The sequence below is a fragment of the Tetrao urogallus genome, assembly GCF_951394365.1.
Source record: "Tetrao urogallus genome assembly, chromosome: 2".
In the NCBI taxonomy this organism is placed as follows: domain Eukaryota; kingdom Metazoa; phylum Chordata; class Aves; order Galliformes; family Phasianidae; genus Tetrao; species Tetrao urogallus.
In genome coordinates this window covers 85,653,264-85,672,683 of record NC_136814.1, presented here as the reverse complement: position 1 = coordinate 85,672,683, position 19,420 = coordinate 85,653,264, and the positions used below count along the sequence as shown (strand labels likewise).

Sequence of the window (19,420 nt, the reverse complement as noted above, 5' to 3'; positions counted from 1 at the left end):
AAATTGGAAAAAAACCCCAGTTGAAAATATCATAGCATTTCAGGTGGGGAAACCACATGAAAAAAGATCTGCTGACCTCCTTCAGTGTGAGTTGTGGCATTCAAGGGGACTCAGCAGTCTGAGAAGGCATTACTGCTCCTACTGCTTCGGGCCTTGTGGATTTCATTTGACAATTGCAAGGCTCTCTGTATCAATAAGCTGAAAGAAGAAAGTCACATGGTAGATCTGGTGATGCAGACATAAGAATAGGAGATGACGTGATAATATTTCAGAAGAGTAAATTTTTAGCTGAGAAAATAAGTGAAAGGATAAGATCATTTCCTTTTTCTCTTCTGTCCTCTTCAAAAACTGTGTTTCTACTAATTAATTATAATTAAGTGAAGTATTCTGCTTAAATAACAACTGGTTAGAAGGATTCTCTAATCATGTAATACTTCCTAACAAAATATGTAGTAATTTTCTAATCAGGTAGGAACCCAGAAGCAACATAAGTAAATATGGAAAATATCATACTGTGTGTATTAACAACTTCATTCAAAGGCATAATTGACCTTTTCCCCTCAAAATTGTTCCTCAGGGGTCACACACTGACTTCAGTTTGCTCTCTAGCAATTTAAGTATGATGTATGAGTGTATGTTGCGAGGATTTCTGGTAGAGGATTAAACCTTCTAAAATACATTCTTCAGCTGAAAGAATATCAATCTTTATCTTGATAAAAGCATCAGTTTTCAACAATTTGTTATGTGAAATGATGTGTTCTAAATTCAGCAAAGCTATTGGAAGTCTTCATTCTGCTGAACTGATTAAATTTTTTGCTCCATACAGGGCTTTGTATGTTTGGTCAGCATATTACTGCTATTTAATTCTAGCACTATCCTTGAAATTGAAGTACATATTATTATTTCGAATCATTTGAAAAGAGAAGCTGAAGTGTAAAGGTTACACGATCCACTCAGGACAAAGTGGTTTAATTTAAGTGCTGCAGAACAGTCCCTGGACATGACTGGGAAATTTTGCAGTCAGGTGATGGTGGAAAACCAAGTTCCTGCCTCCTTAATATATGCAGAGGTAATTGTCCTCTTTGTGTGAGCTGATGAACCTTCAGAACTTACTGTTTTATCTTTCTGTTTATTGGACTGGATGTAATCACATGGCATAGGAGCCATGACGCTGTCGACTCGCAGCATAGAGCATTGCTGGGAAAATGCTGGCAGGAATTCTGTGGGCAAAGATCGACTTTGCCGATAGCTGGCTGATTTTGAGCCTAGACAGAAATATATGTAAAGCTCCTACAGCTTTTTTTTTTATCCCCTATTACAGCACTGGTATGCCCTTATGTCCTTGGTTAAAATTTGTTCCCTGTTCATTTTTGGCAGTGTCTAATGTAGCAGTTGTCAATTTGAATATGGTATTGCATCCCAGAGGGAATTGCTCTGTATTAGTATTATGTTGCTTAAGGATTGCTTTAGACCAGTATTGGTCTGTCAGCTATTCTATTAATTTATGAAAGTAAGTTGAACTGTGAATGCTAAGATGACATTTAATTTTACAGGAGAAGAAAAAATGGGTATAATAAGGTTTAAGCTTTTTTTGTTCTCTCAGGGGAATACCTTTCTGTAAATTCTCCTAAGTGCATACAGAACTTCTCTTGGTTGCATTAATATTCCCTGAAGTAATTGGACAACATATATGTCTCCTGTTCTAGCTCATGACCTTTAATAGCAATAAGGATTTGTTTAATTTTTCTTTTTAACTGGATAGCATCAAGTTCATTCCTCCCCAGTGATACACAGTGAAACCAGAGCAATGGAGAAAGATCTTTGGAGTAAAAGAGTGTCATCTAGGCATGACTTCTAGTCTATTATCACTCTCCTATGGCAGCCAATGAAGACATATGAGTAGAGATAGTTAAAATGCCACTGGGTTATTACATACTGACCAGAGATCAAGTATGGAATTTCTAGCCGCTGTTTCACTTCTATGCTCCTGTAGTTGAATGGATAGTGTTTCTCATGGTAATGCTTTGGGGCAGCACAGTTTATCAGAATATACGATAGATTATGCTACCAAAAAGACTAAGATGCCTCCTCTTACAAACTCTCACACCAGTTTGCTAGTGAGTTTGAACTCTGCATTAGTTGCATATGGAAAGTACTTCTGATACTTTTTCAGCCTTTTATTTCAGCCTTTCTTTCTCTGGAGTGTGTTAAGGAAATAGTATTTGGCTGTTACACACAGCAAGTGCACAGATTTTGCACCTCAGCACAATTTGCATCTGATCAAACTTTCCCTGACTGAGTAACTTCAATAACTGAAGCTTAGAGAGTAATTCTCTTATTTTTTACATTTAGTGCCACTTGAATTAGCAACTGGAATTAGCAACCATCCTTATGCGCATGGAAGAGGGGCTTGGCCCTATGTACAGCGCTTATAAGAAAGGGTAGTTGGAAGCTGGCATAACAATGTTGGAATCTAAGATAGCTCCATCCATTTATTTTTAGGCAACTTTATTGGGCTTTTGAGCATTTGAAATAAGCTGAATTTCTCTCCCCTTGGCTTTGGTTGAATTCAGCAGGGGCTTGGCTCTTTTGAGTGATGGACGTGCTCCAGGCTGAGGCATTGCACAGGTAGTTGTGATTAGAGACCTGCACTTCTGAAGTAGTAAGTAGCTGAAGACCAAGCACACCACCACAGAGCACTGGCACTGGTCACCTACATTTGGGCAGCCAAACTGATCCCTAGTTCTCCCTCCAGTGATTACAATGATAACTTAGATGCTTAGTACACCAGTGACACCTCAATCATAATCTAGAACTAAATCTCATCCTTAAAGCCTAAAAATAATGCCAAATTGCTATCTTTAAATCTACTTAAGTGAACACTGTTTTTCACTATTAGCTGAGTAAGTTATTAGAACAAAAGTTAGGTACTCCAAGAGGTATTAAATATATCTGCTTGATGAATTCATTATTCTTCCTTTACTGTCACTCGGTATTGCACAACAGAAGTATGCAATTTGATGCAGAAATTAGACCATCTCCAATAACTTTCTTCAAACTTGTAATTTAAGCCACAGTCCTGCAAAGGTCTTTGCCATATTTGTGTATTGATGTTATTTTATAGAACTTCTATAAAATAGGTTTTAGGTTGCTAAAACTGTCAGCATGAAGGACACTGCCTTGAAAAAGAATAACTGTTTTGTGACGTCCATGGGCCAAACACATGGAGTTTAGCAAGTGGGACAAGATACAGGCCAAATTCTGTATGTAACTGTGTGGATTCCAAATGCTACGGTGACTTTGAAGTCAGTGAGACGTTCTGTGTAAATAAGGCTAGGTGATGTTACTTAACTATGAATAGCATCGCTTCTTAAAAGGTATCTGTGATCACAGATTATTGTGAAGCTAGTTGTGCCAGGGTAATAATCTACAGCCAGGAGGTGAGCTGCTAGTAGTAAGAACCACATTGTTTTATCTCTCCTGTCAGTGGAAGACAGGTGCATGGTATAGTACAAGACTGTACTATATATCTGTACTTTAAAGTCATGCTTTCCCATAAAATGACTAAGATATTACAAAGAAAATATTTAGAACAATAACAATGCTTCAGTATTCTAACACTCTCTAATTCCGTTGAAATCATAAGTCAATCTTCCTTTGGTTTTAGGGTAGTAAGATTAGAAGCTGCAGAAGGTCATATAATGTATTTAAATAGGGTTATATTTTCCATCATAAATTTGTTAAAGAGAACCAGGAATTCTGCTACTTTAGTGCAGGCCAGAAGTTTCATGTCAACAGTGTGCTTAATGTCCTGACAATTTCAGTGTAAAATGCTTTCATCAAAATAACTCCGACCAAGTCTGATGCTGCTATTTGTTGTGCTGAAGTGATCTAAATAGTGAGATAAATGACTTGCTAGTCCAGTAAATGTTTGGGGGTTTGTTTGTTTGTTTTCGTGGTTGGTTGGTTTTGAATTTTGGAGATTTTGTTGTTATTGTTTTGGGGTTTTTTTGTTCCTCTTTTCTCTCCTCCCCCTGAAAAACTGGGATTAACAATGGCTGAATGTAGAGGGTAAACCATATAAAATGCTAGCACTTTATTAGGAGACTGTGCTTACACAATTGCAGTACAGTTTCTTGTTTTGCTGAAATTGGTGGCAAAGCTCTATTTTAAGCCACAGTAGAATCAGACCCATCGAGTAGGCCTACAATCTCATGTTGTAAATGTGTCATACTTTACACTGCGTTACTGAAAGGAAAGAGAAATAATGATCTCAGCATGCCATCTGCCAACTCAATCTGAATGGAACAGAGTATGTCAGTCAAAGGGTGAGATATGTCTTTAAATGACTTCTGTGGGGATTTTTGTTGTTGTTCTGTCTTTTGGGGTTGCTTAGTAACAGTATTCTGTGTGCAAATTTGTAGCATCTGTGCAGAATGCAAGATGTTAACACGTTTGTTAAAATTAAGTCCAGTTAACATTTCCTCTGCAGAGCTTTACAATTAAATGGCTTCTTCTGTATTTTTTTCCCTCTGCAAATCACTTTATTTTAGAAAAAGATGTGTCTTTGGACAGCGTCACATCGTAAGTTAACATTTCAGTACTACTCAAATAAGTAGCCAGTGTTTTCAAATGGGGAGACAGCAGAATTAAGCAACTTGAACACAAGCAGCTTTGAGAAGCTGTGTAATTCTGTCTCTGTGGTCAGGAGCTGCACTCTGGGAAATGTCTGTGAACAGTTATATGTCTTCCAATCAAACCACTGAATAAAGCACTTACAGTCCAAAATCTTACTCGATGACTTGCAGAACTGTGTAGGAAAGATTTAAAACAGAGAACCAATCAGATACACTTTAGCAGACTTCATCCATTTAGCTTCATATAGCATGAGGTCAACTGGAATCTATCCCTCAGCTTCAAATTAATATAGAGTGGGTTGGAGCATGCCAACTTCTATAAAGACACAGCTTAGCCCCATATGGTCACTGAATGATAGTCAGTGGAGAGAAACAGGCTCTCACAGACAGTAGGTCATCTGCTGTCTGAGATGCATATTTTAGGGTGAGATGAATCACCTCTCTTTCTGCAGAGGTGGGGAGAGCCAGGGTGACTAGACAACCTCTCATTTTTAAGGCTAGTGAAAGTAAAATCAATCTTGCTCCACATTACTTTATTTCTATTTTTTGTGGTGATACAGTGTATTTCACCTTTGGTCTGTTTTGGCAAAGAAAATGTTTTACAGAGAGGCATCTGCAGTCCTTAGATAAGTGAGAGGGCAGTTGAGAAAATGCTGCTGGACTTCTCTTCCAGTAAGTGAAATATTTTTCTCTTCTTATATTTTTCTCTTCATTAGGGACATTTTGTTCTACCTTTCCATTCTCTTTAATCACAGGCTGGAGATGATGCCAGCACACAGTTAGATATTATCCCCAGGGTCTCTGAGTTGTCGTAATAAATTCTGTGAAAATATATACTTTGATTAATGTGTACTGAGGGAGCTGAGGCCAACCTTCAATAACAGAAAAATGCTAACACTAACTATTGCACTCTGTTCCTTTTATTTGGCAATATAATAGTTCTGTCATTTTGTATGTAATGTAGGCAGCTAAGCTGATGCCTGGAGGAGCTGCAGCAAAGGAGAGGCACCTGGCCAGCCTCTGCTGTTCCCTTGAACTGCCCTCCTGCTTTAGCATCCTCAAAGCAGCAGAAGTAGCAGAGCTGAGTGCAATTCCTCATAAAGCTGCCAAGGAGCTTTCTGATTCCTTGCAAGAACTAAGGGAATGGATATGTCTCATTTCTGCTCCCATGACTCCATGAAATCTATTCCTAATTTCTCTCTGAATCCAATGTAGCTTATATTTTAACTTGGCAGCTGTTAAGATGCGTAGTGAAATCAGTTTCTCTGTTTACTAGTACACCCTCCCACCATAGGCAAGAATCTTGACAGCTCGAAAAAGCTTTATAGATGATTTAGACAAATTACTGAGCTCTGAGCCCTGCAATGTTCATGGTGAAAATTCTCCCTAGCTTTGACGAGCAGATTGGATTTGTCAGCACTTCCTGTTTGTCCTGCCATCTTGTCTTGGGGCTCTTTTCATGGATCCAGGTGTATGAGACCCATGCATATCTCTTTCTTCTCTTTCACCTTGGATAGGTTGTTTGGTGAGGGATTATACATGCCACATACCACAGCTGCCCCAAGCAACATCTGTGAGCTCTGAACATACAGAAATCCACATAACAATTGATTTTACTGAGCTTCAGAACTCTGGGCAATCAGCACTGATCTTTCAGGATTTGAATCGCGTGTGCATTCAGTGCTTACCTGGAACTGGCAGGTAACCCCTCACTAGCTCAGACCACAAACATCAGAAAGTATTTGTCTCAGTGCAAAGTAAGGGACACGACACAGCTACATTCTGCTACAGGATGGCAGGAAAACACAAAAAAGCACAAGTTGGTTAATCAGCTGTTAGTCTGAGCACATTGACAGCTCTGACTTTGCTGCAAGTCTCTTGACATGATATGGGCTTTTAGGGGAGTAATGGAGGAACTCACAACTGCCAGAGGCCAAACAACAGAAAGGAGTAAAAGTGTTGGCTAAATCTGCCACGTGATTCTGGAAGTTAACGCCTTCATGCTGAAGATGGAAAAATATTGATGTTGTATGTATGGTTTGTTTTAAATCTAATACATTGTTTGAACCAACGTCCCATTTATTTTTGAATCTTACCTATTGAAGTCAGTGCTGAAACTTTTCTTCGTTTGGCTTCTGCCTTGTCTGGGTGTTTATTCATTTGAATGATTCCTTTCTGTGCAGTAAGGATCCACCCAGTGTGGATATGTGACAGAATTGGGCCTCTGGTGATTTATGCTGGGCATAGGCTGTCTCCTCTCCAGAATTTACATGGGATAGATTTTTCTTTATACAAAATTAATGTGAATTCTTGCAAACACAGTCTCCTTTCTTTAGCAGTTCAGTAGTTAACAATCCTTCTGCTGTCACCCTAAACACATTCTGCAGAAAAGCATGTTTTAATATTCTTTTTAATGACTGTTTCTCATGCAGTTTACCTCTTTTTATCAGTTAACATGCTGACAAGTGCACAGTTGTCTTACGCAAATTAACAAGTTCACTCTGCATGAAAAGCCAGCTCTTTGGAGGCACAGCACAGACATGGTGAATAGGGGTGAGCTGGGCTTCTGCAGATAAATGGACATCGCTTTTTCCAGCACTGCAGACAGATTTTCTCACTTTGACATAACAGCCCCACTTAATTCTCTCCTAGCTCTGAGTTCCCTTTTTGACAGCATCTGTGTGAGGCACTGTATTTTCTTCTGACTGATCGAGGCCAAATCAATCACAAATCCCACTGTCACTTCTGGGAATTCTTGAGTTTGCAGCTCTATGAACTGACAGGCCAAATCATGTTTGTTGGAGAGAAGGCCAAGGTTTGACAAAATCAGTTTATCTGTTTCGAGAGTTTTAAAATGGAAGATATCATCTCTGAGTATAGTATGAGCTGTTTACATTTTCAATAGAACTTAATAACTCTTTGAAAGGAACAGGACAAGGGGAAATGGTTTGAAGTTGAGGGAGGGAAGATTTAGGTTGGAAGATTTAGGGGGGAGATCTTTACAGAGAGAGTGGTGAGGTGCTGGAACAGGCTGCCAGAGAGGTTGTGGATGCCCCATCCCTGCAGATATTCAAGGCCAGCTTGGATGGGGCCCTGGGCAGCCTGGTCTAGTATTAAATGGGGAGGTTGGTGGCCCTGCCTGCAGCAGGGGGGTTGGAGATTCATGATCCTTGAGGTCCCTTCCAACCCAACCCATTCTGTGTTTCTGTGATTCTGTAATAATGTATATATTACATTATTCACTTTTATGTGAGGTGTATCAACTTAATTAGAAAACCAGAACACCAAGTATTACTTATTTCCTTCTCCTAGTCTAGAGCATTAGTGCTTTAAAAAGTGTTAAAATTAGCCCTTAGCTTTAACAGTATTGTTTCACATAGGCAGAGGGTTTATCTGTGAATTTGGGTCTGCGTTCCCATTGTTGCTGTTACACTTCAGTCAGCAGAGCTGACTTCCAGCCCTCAGCTTATAGTTTCTTCAGTACATGAAGTTTTCCACTGTCAGAATGTGTCATACTTCGTCCAGTCAGTTGTCTTGAGTTGTTCTGGGCTATTTCTTACGGGATTGCAATTGTCAATGGTAGTGCTACAAGATGACTAATACTGTCCTGCAAGTCACGCATCCCTTTTACAGCACATGGAACCAGTGCTTTCCTTCATTCTAGAGAAGGTTTGGTCATAGCTGTATCTTTTGGTCTGAGGAGCCTGGATGGTCAGTGACACTGAAAACTTTTATTAAGGTAAATGTGGTAATAGACATGGTGAGGAGGAGATCAGTTAGGTATGATGGTAACGTGAAAGCAGTGGTTCTATAAGTAAAAGCTGTTTACTGCAAATATTTTTTGAGATAATTTTCTTTCTGATGTTGATGTAATGAGCAGACCATCTCCATCTTTCAGGGAAGATAAAACATGCTGCTTGGCTAGTTTTCACTTCTTGATCCAGAATATTTTCATAGAACAGAATTATCACAATTCAGGAATAAGAACTTATTGAGGGGAAGGGTTTTAAAGTATTCTTGTAACATTCCTATGGCGTGATGCAATAAGTTATTTTTCCTATGACACCCTACAGGCTGTCTGTATGACAAGAAAACCATTGAAAATGAAAAAATTCACACTGTTTGATTTTATAAATGACAACTCACTGCAAATTGGAGAGACTTCCTGGATTCAGAATCTTCCCAGTGATGACAGTGAACTAGAAGGATTTCTGAAACCAAATGAACATGTGCTGGTAAACTGGCCTGTGGCAGAAAGAAAGACAGAAAAGCATCTAGTGAAAGTTGTATACATGAGTGGTGAGTGCAGATGCAGAGCATTTGTCTGATAATAGATTTTAATCTAATTGTGAAGTTTTGCTACATAACTTTCTGTGCTTTGGTCTCTTTTTCAATTTGCTTCAGATGATCCCCAAGAGCTGGTGGAAATGATGCAAAAGATACTACAGGAAGATGAAATTACGAAAATACAAGTCCTTGGAAAAGGCAAGAGGAAGAGGATAGAAATGATATTCTCAGAAAGCGAAGACAGTGATCTGGGTAAAGAACAGGTGAGTTTCTGCCTTTTGTGTGCTGGAAATTGGTATGCTCATAATGTAATGAAACAGACCAAAAATACTGATTCTTCACAGCATAATACAATGAATATGGATAGTAAAGGCAATCTTCATGTGATATCCCAGCAAAATAAGCTGCTGGAGCAGTTAGGCCCAAAGATTTTTCTCTTCTACTGTTAAGAGAGGGAAGTATTATTCAAGACTTCAGGGCCTACAGGAAAGCAGGAGAGGGACTTTTTACAAGGGCAGGTAATGATATGACAAGAGCTAATGGCTTTAGATTGAAAGAGGGAAGATTTAGCTACATCTATGGAAGACATTGTTTATCAGAGAGCAGTGAGGCACTGGCACAGGCTGCCCAGAGAAGCTGTGGATGTCCCACCCCTGGAGGTGTTCAAGGCTGGGTTGGATGGGGTATGGATAACCTGGTCTAGTGGAACCTGTATCTGCCCAGGTAAGGAGTTGGAACTCCTGTAATCTGTAAGTGATCTGTAAGTTTTCTTCCAACCAAAAGCCTTCTGTGATTTTGTGATTCTGTTTACTCCAATAGGACAGAGGTCTGACTACAGCAGAAGTAGAGACTGGGTTTGCTGAGCTTTGCTTGTGCTGAAATGTGCAGTGATGTAATGTGGGGAAAGATATATATTACTGACTTTTTATTAAGATTCATTTTTCATAAATACTGCTAATGTTATGTGCAGAGTGAATAAAAGTTCAAGATATGCCATGAAATTACTGTGAAAGTCTCTGTACGACTGCAAAGATGCTATTATGCTCTTGTTCATAGCAGAAGATGGTGAAGCATATAAAAAGAAAAAAAGCATTTCAGGCATCAGCTTCTGCCAGCATCCTGAGTCAACTTGAAACGTCTTTAATTAACAAACAGGTAAACATCTCATTTTCAGCAATTTTAACCTAGTAAGCAAAAGCAAACTGAGATGTTTTAGTAAAGATAACAGTTCTGAAAGATACCGCCACAGAAAATTGGTGAATGGGGAACAGAGAATAATACCTAGCAGTTTTGTTTTATTTTAACATTTCATTTTGCATTTTAATAGCAATGGTAATATTTATGTTCTGTGAGAAGTATTATTATAATGCACCAAGACTGCTTATACATTCTGTGTATGAAGAGAATATTTTAATTTATATTTGAAATTAGGTTTAATGTTTTATGTTGTTGCTATTATGTTGTTTTATGTATGTAGATAGCACTAAGTTTTTGGGTTTTTTAAAATTTATTTATTGTTTTGTGTTTGTTTGTTTGTTTTTTTTCAGAGAGAACCATATTCAGGAAGCAACTTTCTATGCAGTGAAAGCAGCAGTGATGATGAAGAGCCTTTATTTCAATTATCCAAGGTGGAACTGTGTGCCAAAATAAAAAGTCTCAAGAGGAAGCTGACAGACACCATGAGAGAAAACTGCCGCCTGAGGCAGTCCCTGGTGATGCTTCAAGGTACAATCAGGGGAACTTTGTGATGAAAAGGGAAACCTGGAGGTCATGAAAAGCTTGATTTATAGGAGACTGTCTGAAGGGAAATTGTGGATGCTCAAGCGCTTGATGTGATCAAGGTCTACTGTCAGCACCAAAGCCTTTAATACATAGGAACATTTAATTCCAGCAGCACTGGATTTGAAAAACAAAAAAAGCCTGTCTTCTGTGGAGGCCATGAGATCATAATTAGAAATGGAAAAATGTAACTCCTGTTGGTTGTTTTGAAGAAATCTGTCTGTATGCCATATATAACCATCAGCTTAGCTTAAATACTCCACTACCAATCCAACATACACTGATTTTTAAGCTTTTTGAGTTTTTTTTGATCAACTGAGATTTTCTTTGTTCTGGAATGATTTAATTTCTAATTATTTTAGAAATTCCTCGTTACTGAGAATCTGAACTCATTTTGGTACAAAATTTTAGTCCTTTTCCAAAATATTTTTACATCTTTTTTTTTTTTTTTTTTAAATGAACCCTTAATCATGGTCATTTCTGAAGTCCCTCTTACTTCTTCTTGTCCCCTACTCTGGAGCAGCCGAAACAGGATCTGAAATTTCAATACATTAGTGGAGGAATAAGGTTGAAAGACTTGCTGCTCCCCTTGCCAGCTTCCTTACAGCATCCTTAGACTGCCTAATGTTTCTTTGTCATACAATTTTGCAAGCGCTTACCAGTTTCTTTGACCATCTAACTCTATTGCATGTTATTCACCTTGACACGAATCATTCATCTCCACCTTTCTCAATGTTATTTTTAAACTTTTCGTTAGTCTGACAACTTTCCTTACACATTTAGGCTCGTTTCTCTTGCATCCTGTGCAATTCTATCAGTCTTTTACGCTGTTTTCTAATAATTTAGTGATTTTTTTACCCCTTGCATCCTTTTTATTCTGCTGAACTGATTATTGATGACTAAATAAAACTTTGTATGTGAAAGTAAATATTGTTCAGAGAAAGAACATGCAAAATGTATCTTCTATAAACTAAAAAAAAAAAAAAGAAAAGAAACAAGAAAAAAGACTATGGAGTTGTGTAACTGCTTTGAAACAAGACAAAAAAAAAAAAAAAAAAAAAAAACCAAAAAAAAAAAAACCAGAAAAGAAATAGCAAGCTTAGTGCCCCAATGGGCATGAACTAATGATTCTTCTCAGAGGTGCAGAGAGCTGGTCTACATGTTCCAAAAGCAGAGGCCAGATCTTCCTGGATGGGGACAGCAGAACAAATGAAAGTGTTTGAGAGAATAGAAACAGTGCTAAAGCATCATTGCTGACCACTTGGCCTCTTTTTGCAGTATGACAGGAATCTAACCACAAAAATACATATGCTTATGTAATGAGTCTGAAAGCTTTAATTATCATTTTATCCATCACTTTTGATTTTATTTCAGTGTTGCCCCAGGCAGTCACTCATTTTGAGGAACTGGTAGGGATGGCTGAAGCACTGCTCAAAGGGGGAGTGACAACGTCTACATCCAGTCTTCATTCCCATGCTGTTTGGAAAGCATCTAACAACTCTTTAGCAGATGTGTATGCAGCTATGCATAGTAACTCCAGCTCACCAATATCTTTGAATGTGGAAGATGAGGAGCAACCAACTGAAAAACAGGTCAGTTAGAAGGCAATTTCAAGCATAAAAAAACGAATCTCAATATCCTACAAACTTTATTGTTGCAGTATAATGAAATTAAGCGTCGGTAAATGTCATTTTATCATATCATGTTCCTTTTGTACTGCTGGCTCTTTCCATGAGAAACACTGGGCTTAGTTCAGCATGCTGGTACACTCTCAAAATGATGTCAGAGGCTTTCTGTGTCTGTAACTAAGGGCAGAATGTTGATGCATGAATTAAATACTGAGATCCAGAGATAACTTCCTGCCTAATGTTTCGGATTCCAAAGGGGAACAGAAGTGTTTCAGAGATAGTCTTAAGAACAGTGCCAGCAATTTGTCAAAACTGTTAGTAAGTAAATAGAGACTTTTATGTTACTACTTTCGTTCCAGACTGTTAAGTAGAAATACAGATATATATATATATATATATATATATATATAGTTACTGGATAAAGCTGTTCATCAGTTCTCCATGATTGTAATAAATCATAGCTGAGACCTCTGAGCCACAGAGGCTGTAAAGAATAAAGACTCAAGAAAGAATAGTTAGTGGGGTACCAAAAAACAGTGAAATCTGTTAAGAATTATCAAGGTATCATGCTTCAGTTATATATTGCAAGATACAAAATCTGATCTCTGAAAAGATGTAAATTTTCTAAGCAACCTAGACTTGCCTTGATAGAAGTGATTCAAAATTGCACATTAGAGATTTCAAATATTTTCTGTACATCTGTGGTGTGCAGAAATGACTCGCAAAGCCTGGGACCAGATGTCACAGTTCTTAGGGCATGTCTACTCAGAGGCAGAAATATTAGTTGGGCATAGTGCCATGCTCCCAAAGCTGTACAGATTGCATGCCAGAACTGGATCACATCCAGCCTGCATGGAGTGCAAACAGAAGGATTTAGATATGTCTGAAAATGTCCTGTCTCCACTAGTGAGTAATAAGGGCTGCTTGATGAACTGCTTGCTATTATGTATAGGGATCTTTGGTCTGGTACATGCTTGCTTCTGAAAAAGGCATCTATACTTGTGTACAGCTCCAGACACTGAATGGTGTGCAAGTTTAAAAATCAACCTCAATTGCAGTTTGTGGAGGAATTACTTTTGAAACCGTGGTAAAAGAAAGAAAGTACACTTTCAAAAAATAAAAAAGACAATGCTGTATATAATTTGTAGTGAACTGCAACGGTTATGTCAATGACCAATTTTGTTTTCCAGTTCAAGATTGAGAAGTGGCAGATTGCACTTTGTAACAAGAGCAAACCTCAAAAGTTTATAAACGACTTGATGCAAGCACTTTATACGCATGAATACATGGCTACACACAGCCTGACAGGTGCAAAGTCATCCTCTTCAAAGGATAAAGCAGCGAAACCAGCTATGAATCAGAATGAAGTTCAGGAAATCATAGGTGATAACTTGTTAACGTTACTCAATATGGCACTGATTTGACAGAGGGCTGTCTCTGACGGAGGGGCACTAATACTAAACAGCTGTTCTACTCAGGTTATGTGTTGTTTTACATTTCCTTCTCTGTCTCCATGTTTTTGGGTTTTTTTTAGTCCATCTGTTAGGAACTCTGTCAGTGAAATGCTAAGTAGTTGTACTTCTGTTGTGTGGATTTTGTGTTGTAAGTGACTATTCAGGAACAGTGATATTATCACTTTTTAGATTTTAAATGGCTAACGTGCAGTGGTTGAACTTGGACTGTGGCAATAACAGGTAAAGAAAATGGAAGGCAAACAGAAGACGCACTCGGATCAAATTTAAAACAATGTCTGCTCTCTTCTGAAGTTAGTGAACATTAAACATTTTGACATTTTAAATACTGCTTGAGGCAAAATGAGATACTAAGTATGGGAGACAGGAACAGGGGCAAGCAAAGTTAGTTTTATGCTGTGGTTTAAGGCAGAAAATGTTTGGTGAATAGGATAGACAACCAGTTCAGATGCAGGTAGCTGATTTAAAGAAAACAGTGTTTGGGGAGCACACGAAATTTGATTTTTACTGGATACACACCTGTAGCTTAATACTTTAACAACATAGCCCAAACTCCTGTACCAGAATCCCTCCCCCATGGTAATTCCCTCAGACTATGCCAGTTCACTCAGTTCCCTTCCCAGTTTGTCTTCATTTCCTGTACCTTTGTCCAGTTTTGTTGAAGTTGGCTGGCAGTTTCAAAAGTTACTAATAGGATACTGATGATACAGTTGTGTAAGCCACTTTTCCTTGAAAATATACCCAGAAAAAGAGGCCTAAAAGTAGAACAGGGAAGTAAGGAGCGTATAAAATAGTGAAAATTTAGAGGTGGTAAGATGAGACAATTTCAGAATGCAGCATAAGAAAAATGAGTAAGATTTACTGGGAAGATCTACTAGTAACTTTTCTGAAGGGAGAGAGCTGGGCAAAACTGAACAAGGAAGCAGGGAAGACAATCAGAACACTGAATACTGCATCCTGTACAGAATTCAGTGATGAGGGGGGCCTAACTGAGAAGTCAAAAGTTTGTTAAGAGAAATGAGAACGTTCCTGAATTCAAAATTTTCAAAAGAAAAGTGTCAACATTAGGAGGAGGAGAAGAAAAAAAAGTATTTCTGGGAATTCTAGGAAAGGAAAGAGGAGGAAAAAAAAATCAAGGGAAGTGAGGATGATGAAGGAACTTCATGAATTGCTGATGTTAAGTCCTGTTAGTGCTGCACTCAAAAAAGTTAGATGAAAAATAGAAGGGAAAATTGCGGGAAGGAGGCATTATCTGCAAATGCAAAATTAATGAACAAAACCTGTAAGATTCAAAGGAGTGAGAACTTGCATGGATAGGAATAGGTCTCTGATGAAAACAAAGCAAAGGAGAGAGAATGAGCACACTTATGCTGGAAGCTCTTGTTCCAAGCCAAGAACAAGCACAGAATTATGCAAGGCAGACAGAAAAGCAAAGTAGATGAAGTAGTGAATAAAGACAGAAAAGTAACTGGAGCTGAAGCTGAAGTACCGAGAAATTTCAAAGATGCAATAAGTGCATTTTAGATCACGGATCTGTGGCTTCCCTGTTTTGGTGGACTCATATATGCCATCTCTTTACTTATTTTGCAGGAATTACAAAACAGTTGTTTCCAAACACAGATGATGCTTTAATTAGGCGGATGATGGGACAAAAACTGAACAATTGCACCAAGAAGCCAATTTTAAGCAAAGATCTTAACTCAGGTGCTTTTCAGAAGCATGGTTTTTGGTAAGTCTTTTATATGTACTGTAGCCTGCAACGTGGAATTCCATGTACTGCCCTGTAATAACAAAAACTAAAAGCAATCTTAAATTTGTCATGAAGATACATGTTCACATATGCATTGCCAAATAGGTTAATATTTTTATAACCTTGATCAAAGAGTACATAATTCTAAAACAGTGCAGCTTGGCATTACAGCACAGAAAGGTTGTTCATTCTACATACAGCATTCTGTCTACAGGAGAAGACAGAAGTAAATGCATGGCGTTACCTTGATCAATGTTTGTTTCAGATTTACCATTATCTGCCTTTCTGTTCATTTTCTGTGGACTCTTCATAGACCAGGCAATGCCATTTTCATGACAACTGTTGTGCCTTAGTTAACCTACAAGTAAAGATAGAGAAAATAGTTACCTGTTTAGCACCTGCTGATAAAATTACTGTAGGAGAGCTGAACTAACATTCTTTTACCAACAGAAAAGTTTAAATTATCAAGGTAAGAAATTATTAATTAACATCTTTCTTACTATAGGCATATTTAACCCTGTGAACAAGACTAATTGAAAATTGCTGAATTCATCCCTATTGTCAATCAGCTATTTGTAAAGTACAGTTTCCATATATATGAAACATATATCACAACAGTTGGGGTTGAGAAGGACATCTGGAGTTTGTCTGTTCAAACCCCTGCTGTTCAAAGCAGGATTACCTAGACCACATTTCTCAGAGCTGTCTTCAGCTGGGCTTTGAATATACCCAAGGACAGTGCTCCCCATCTCTCCAGGCAACCTGTGCCAGTGTCAGTTACCCCTCACAGTGGAAAAATGTTCGTAAGTTCAAGTTGTCTATTAGCCTTTGTAACATAAACCTTATTTGGTGAGAGTGTGCAGACACATCTGAAGCCCCTGTAGAGAAAAATATCCCATATGTATTAGATTGTATGTATACATATACTATGCATACACCATCCCCCTCTCCTCCCCCCCTCCAGAAGAGTATAGATAGCTCTTCTGGGAATGATGGGAGGAACAGTATAAGAGATTAGAATCAGTCAGACAGGGAGAACAGATTTGTTCTTAGACTTTCCATGTAAAATATTGTTTCTTTATGATTTAGTTATAGTATGCATGTTTCAAATACATATTTACAACTATAATTAACTATAAAACAGAACTGAAGATATTTGACTATGATACAAACGCCATTGTTTGAAAAACAGCAGTGCTTTACTATTAAAATTCCTCTCTAAACCCCCTTCTTCGTGGACCACCAGATGTCTATGAATTACTATTTGAGAAATACTCAGATAATATATATTGAAAGAATGCACGCACACACGTTTCCTCATCTGGAAACAGTAAACAAATGTATCAGCCTACCTAGAATACAGTTTACAGTGTTAATGTTTTTCTCCTACCCCTCATAAAACAAAGGTCCTCTGTATTTGTAACATATAGAGTGCCTTGATTCACTGTACTACTCTTCCTTCTCCTTGACCCAGAAGATAAAAATAACTGTATAGAAGGACAGGTTTAGTCTAATCTGAAAAAATTAAATGCTAAATACGTTACATTTGTATTTGTACGTTGTGAGTTCTCATGTCTTCCCATGCTGTACAGGCCCAGTATTCCTGGAGTCCTGGCAGGAGGGTCTTGAGCTAGCACAGATACAGTTCTGACTTGCTTTTTAATGCTGCCTGAAGACCTTCCAACTTAAACTTGATATCTTGAAATAAAAATGTGTTTGTCTATTGTTTGTTCATGCCAGTATCCACTGACATCAAGGCAAATACTGTCTGCGTAGTCTCTCTTGAATGGATGCATTTTAGAATTCGTTTGTAATGGTTTAATTTTACACCTGTTCAGAATTTCTTCACTCTAAAGGCATTTAAATACTGTGTAACCGATCATCTCCAGGGTAATGGTGGTGTTTCATTTAACTCAGGCAGCACACATTTTTTCTGTAGGAAAATCATGAAAATTTAAGTGCTCACAGTCTCAAAGTTCCGCTTTGATTCACTTCAAGAAAAAAATCCTACTGTGCAGGGCCTTAGTCACAGCTTATAAGTTAATAACAAATTGGTTATAAACTATCAAACTGGTGATACTGCAGTTATAATCTCTTCATTCCCTGTTCACCTTTCTCCAGCATACAGTTATGAATTTGGATTAAGGTCTGAGACAGGCTACTGTAGTCTCAGATCCATTAGGCTGAGGTGAAATAGTGAGAAAGGGAATGTGTGAGTGCAGAAAACTAGTTAACTAGCTAATAAACTCTGCTGCTTGGAAACTAAGAACAGTAGTAATTGCACATTTAATGTTAACGTTGCACACTCAGTTATAAACTGTCTTGACAGTGGTTCAGCAGCTGCTCCTCAGGGCATCATCCCTTTGGCTGTTCCTCCCAGCACGCAAGACCAGCAGGATGATGATACAACAGCTGCTAATGCACAAATTCAGCAGAGCCACAGCCATCTGACTCCTCCACCTTTCAGCACCCAAGGTGAGCAGGAGCGTTTCAAACCTACTTCTGAGGTGGAGACTCATCTCTCCAGAAGCTCACAAGCGCCCTCTGCCAACCAGGGTTGTGGACAGGATCTCAGGAATTCAGACAAGGAATAACAGAATGTACTTCATGCCAACTCAAGTTCCCGTTGGAGATGAAGGAATAATATAAAATTAAAATGAAATAATATTTATTGGGCCTAGCACCATTGGACAGAGATACTGCAAGCAGAGTAGAAGCTTGGGAGCAATTCCTCAAGTGAAAATCCCTCAGCTTAGGAAAAATGAAGGCATATTAATATATTTGGCTTTAAGATATTATTAAATAAATGCATGTTATACTGTAATTCAAAGATATATAAACTTGATCCAAAGAATACGGGAACTGCTCCCGTTAGTTAGAAAAACACCACGTTATTTAAAGCAACACCAACAGAATTTGTAAGAGGATCCTTAATGCTCTTGCTTTCACCTTAACAGCTGATGGAAAACTGCTTTACTGACCAGAAAAAGCTATTACATGTTGATACAAAAGAGATACAGAAGTATGAAAGGAAATTTATATTTGAGGATGCTGTTAACTTAGAAGGAACAAAAAATCTCAGGGCAGTGAAACTATACTTCCTGAGATGTCTGCAAGAAAGAAACAGCTTATTTTTAACCTCCAGAAGTTGGAAAGGCAGTGAAAGAAACCTCATTCTTTCTTAGCTCAGGAAAGAATGCCCTAGGATAGCTTGCTGGGTTGTGGAGGCCATGGCTTCCCTCATAGGCTTTTTGATGCTGATGCTTTGGTTTGGCAGCTCTCATTCTCTCTTCCCTGACCTCTGGGTCCAGAAGATAAAGGTAACAGTTCCCCCAGAAAATGGAAGTTTCCCAGCCAGAAAATCAAAGATAATCTCTGGAAAGCAGCTAGTAAAGGACAGAGCTGCCAGCTCTTTCTCTGTATGTCTAGATTTTTGGTACACTGCTGTTCGATTAAAGAGTAGGTGGAGAGGTAGAGCTTGTTCCTCATGGGGTTGGCACCAGAAGTCCTCCATGAGCTGGGTAGTTCCTCTTGAGCTCTGACATCATTGTCCCAGGAGCAAAACTAGCAGTCATGCACCCTGTAATTGCCTGGGAGAACTGAGAAGGATGAGGAATGGTACATTTTTTTTTTCCTCTGTGGACTGATTCCAGTTCTGTAGCGTGGGAAAGAGAGAACACTTGGATTATAACTTTCACACTTGAGGGTATTTCTTCCAGAACAGAGAGTACTAACAGTTAAATCTATTTCATACTTGGCAAACATGCAATTAATGAATCAAGATGGAAAAAAACAAAAACAAAACAAAAATAACATGACTAACTTCATCTGAGGACTTCTAGAACTAGAAACAGTAGAAGGGTGAAT

General features: G+C 38.4%; 1 protein-coding gene across 1 annotated transcript; it reads left to right on the top strand.

Moving 5' to 3' along the window:
- Positions 1-9,067: 9,067 nt before the first annotated feature.
- On the top strand, positions 9,068-18,147 carry BEND6 (BEN domain containing 6; the record flags this gene model as incomplete). Its single annotated transcript, XM_079550372.1, has 6 exons — positions 9,068-9,187; positions 10,472-10,649; positions 12,078-12,295; positions 13,522-13,714; positions 15,394-15,532; positions 17,883-18,147. 6 exons carry the CDS (start codon positions 9,068-9,070, stop codon positions 18,145-18,147), a joined length of 1,113 nt encoding a protein of 370 aa, XP_079406498.1.
- Between the last annotated feature and the right edge of the window lie 1,273 nt (positions 18,148-19,420).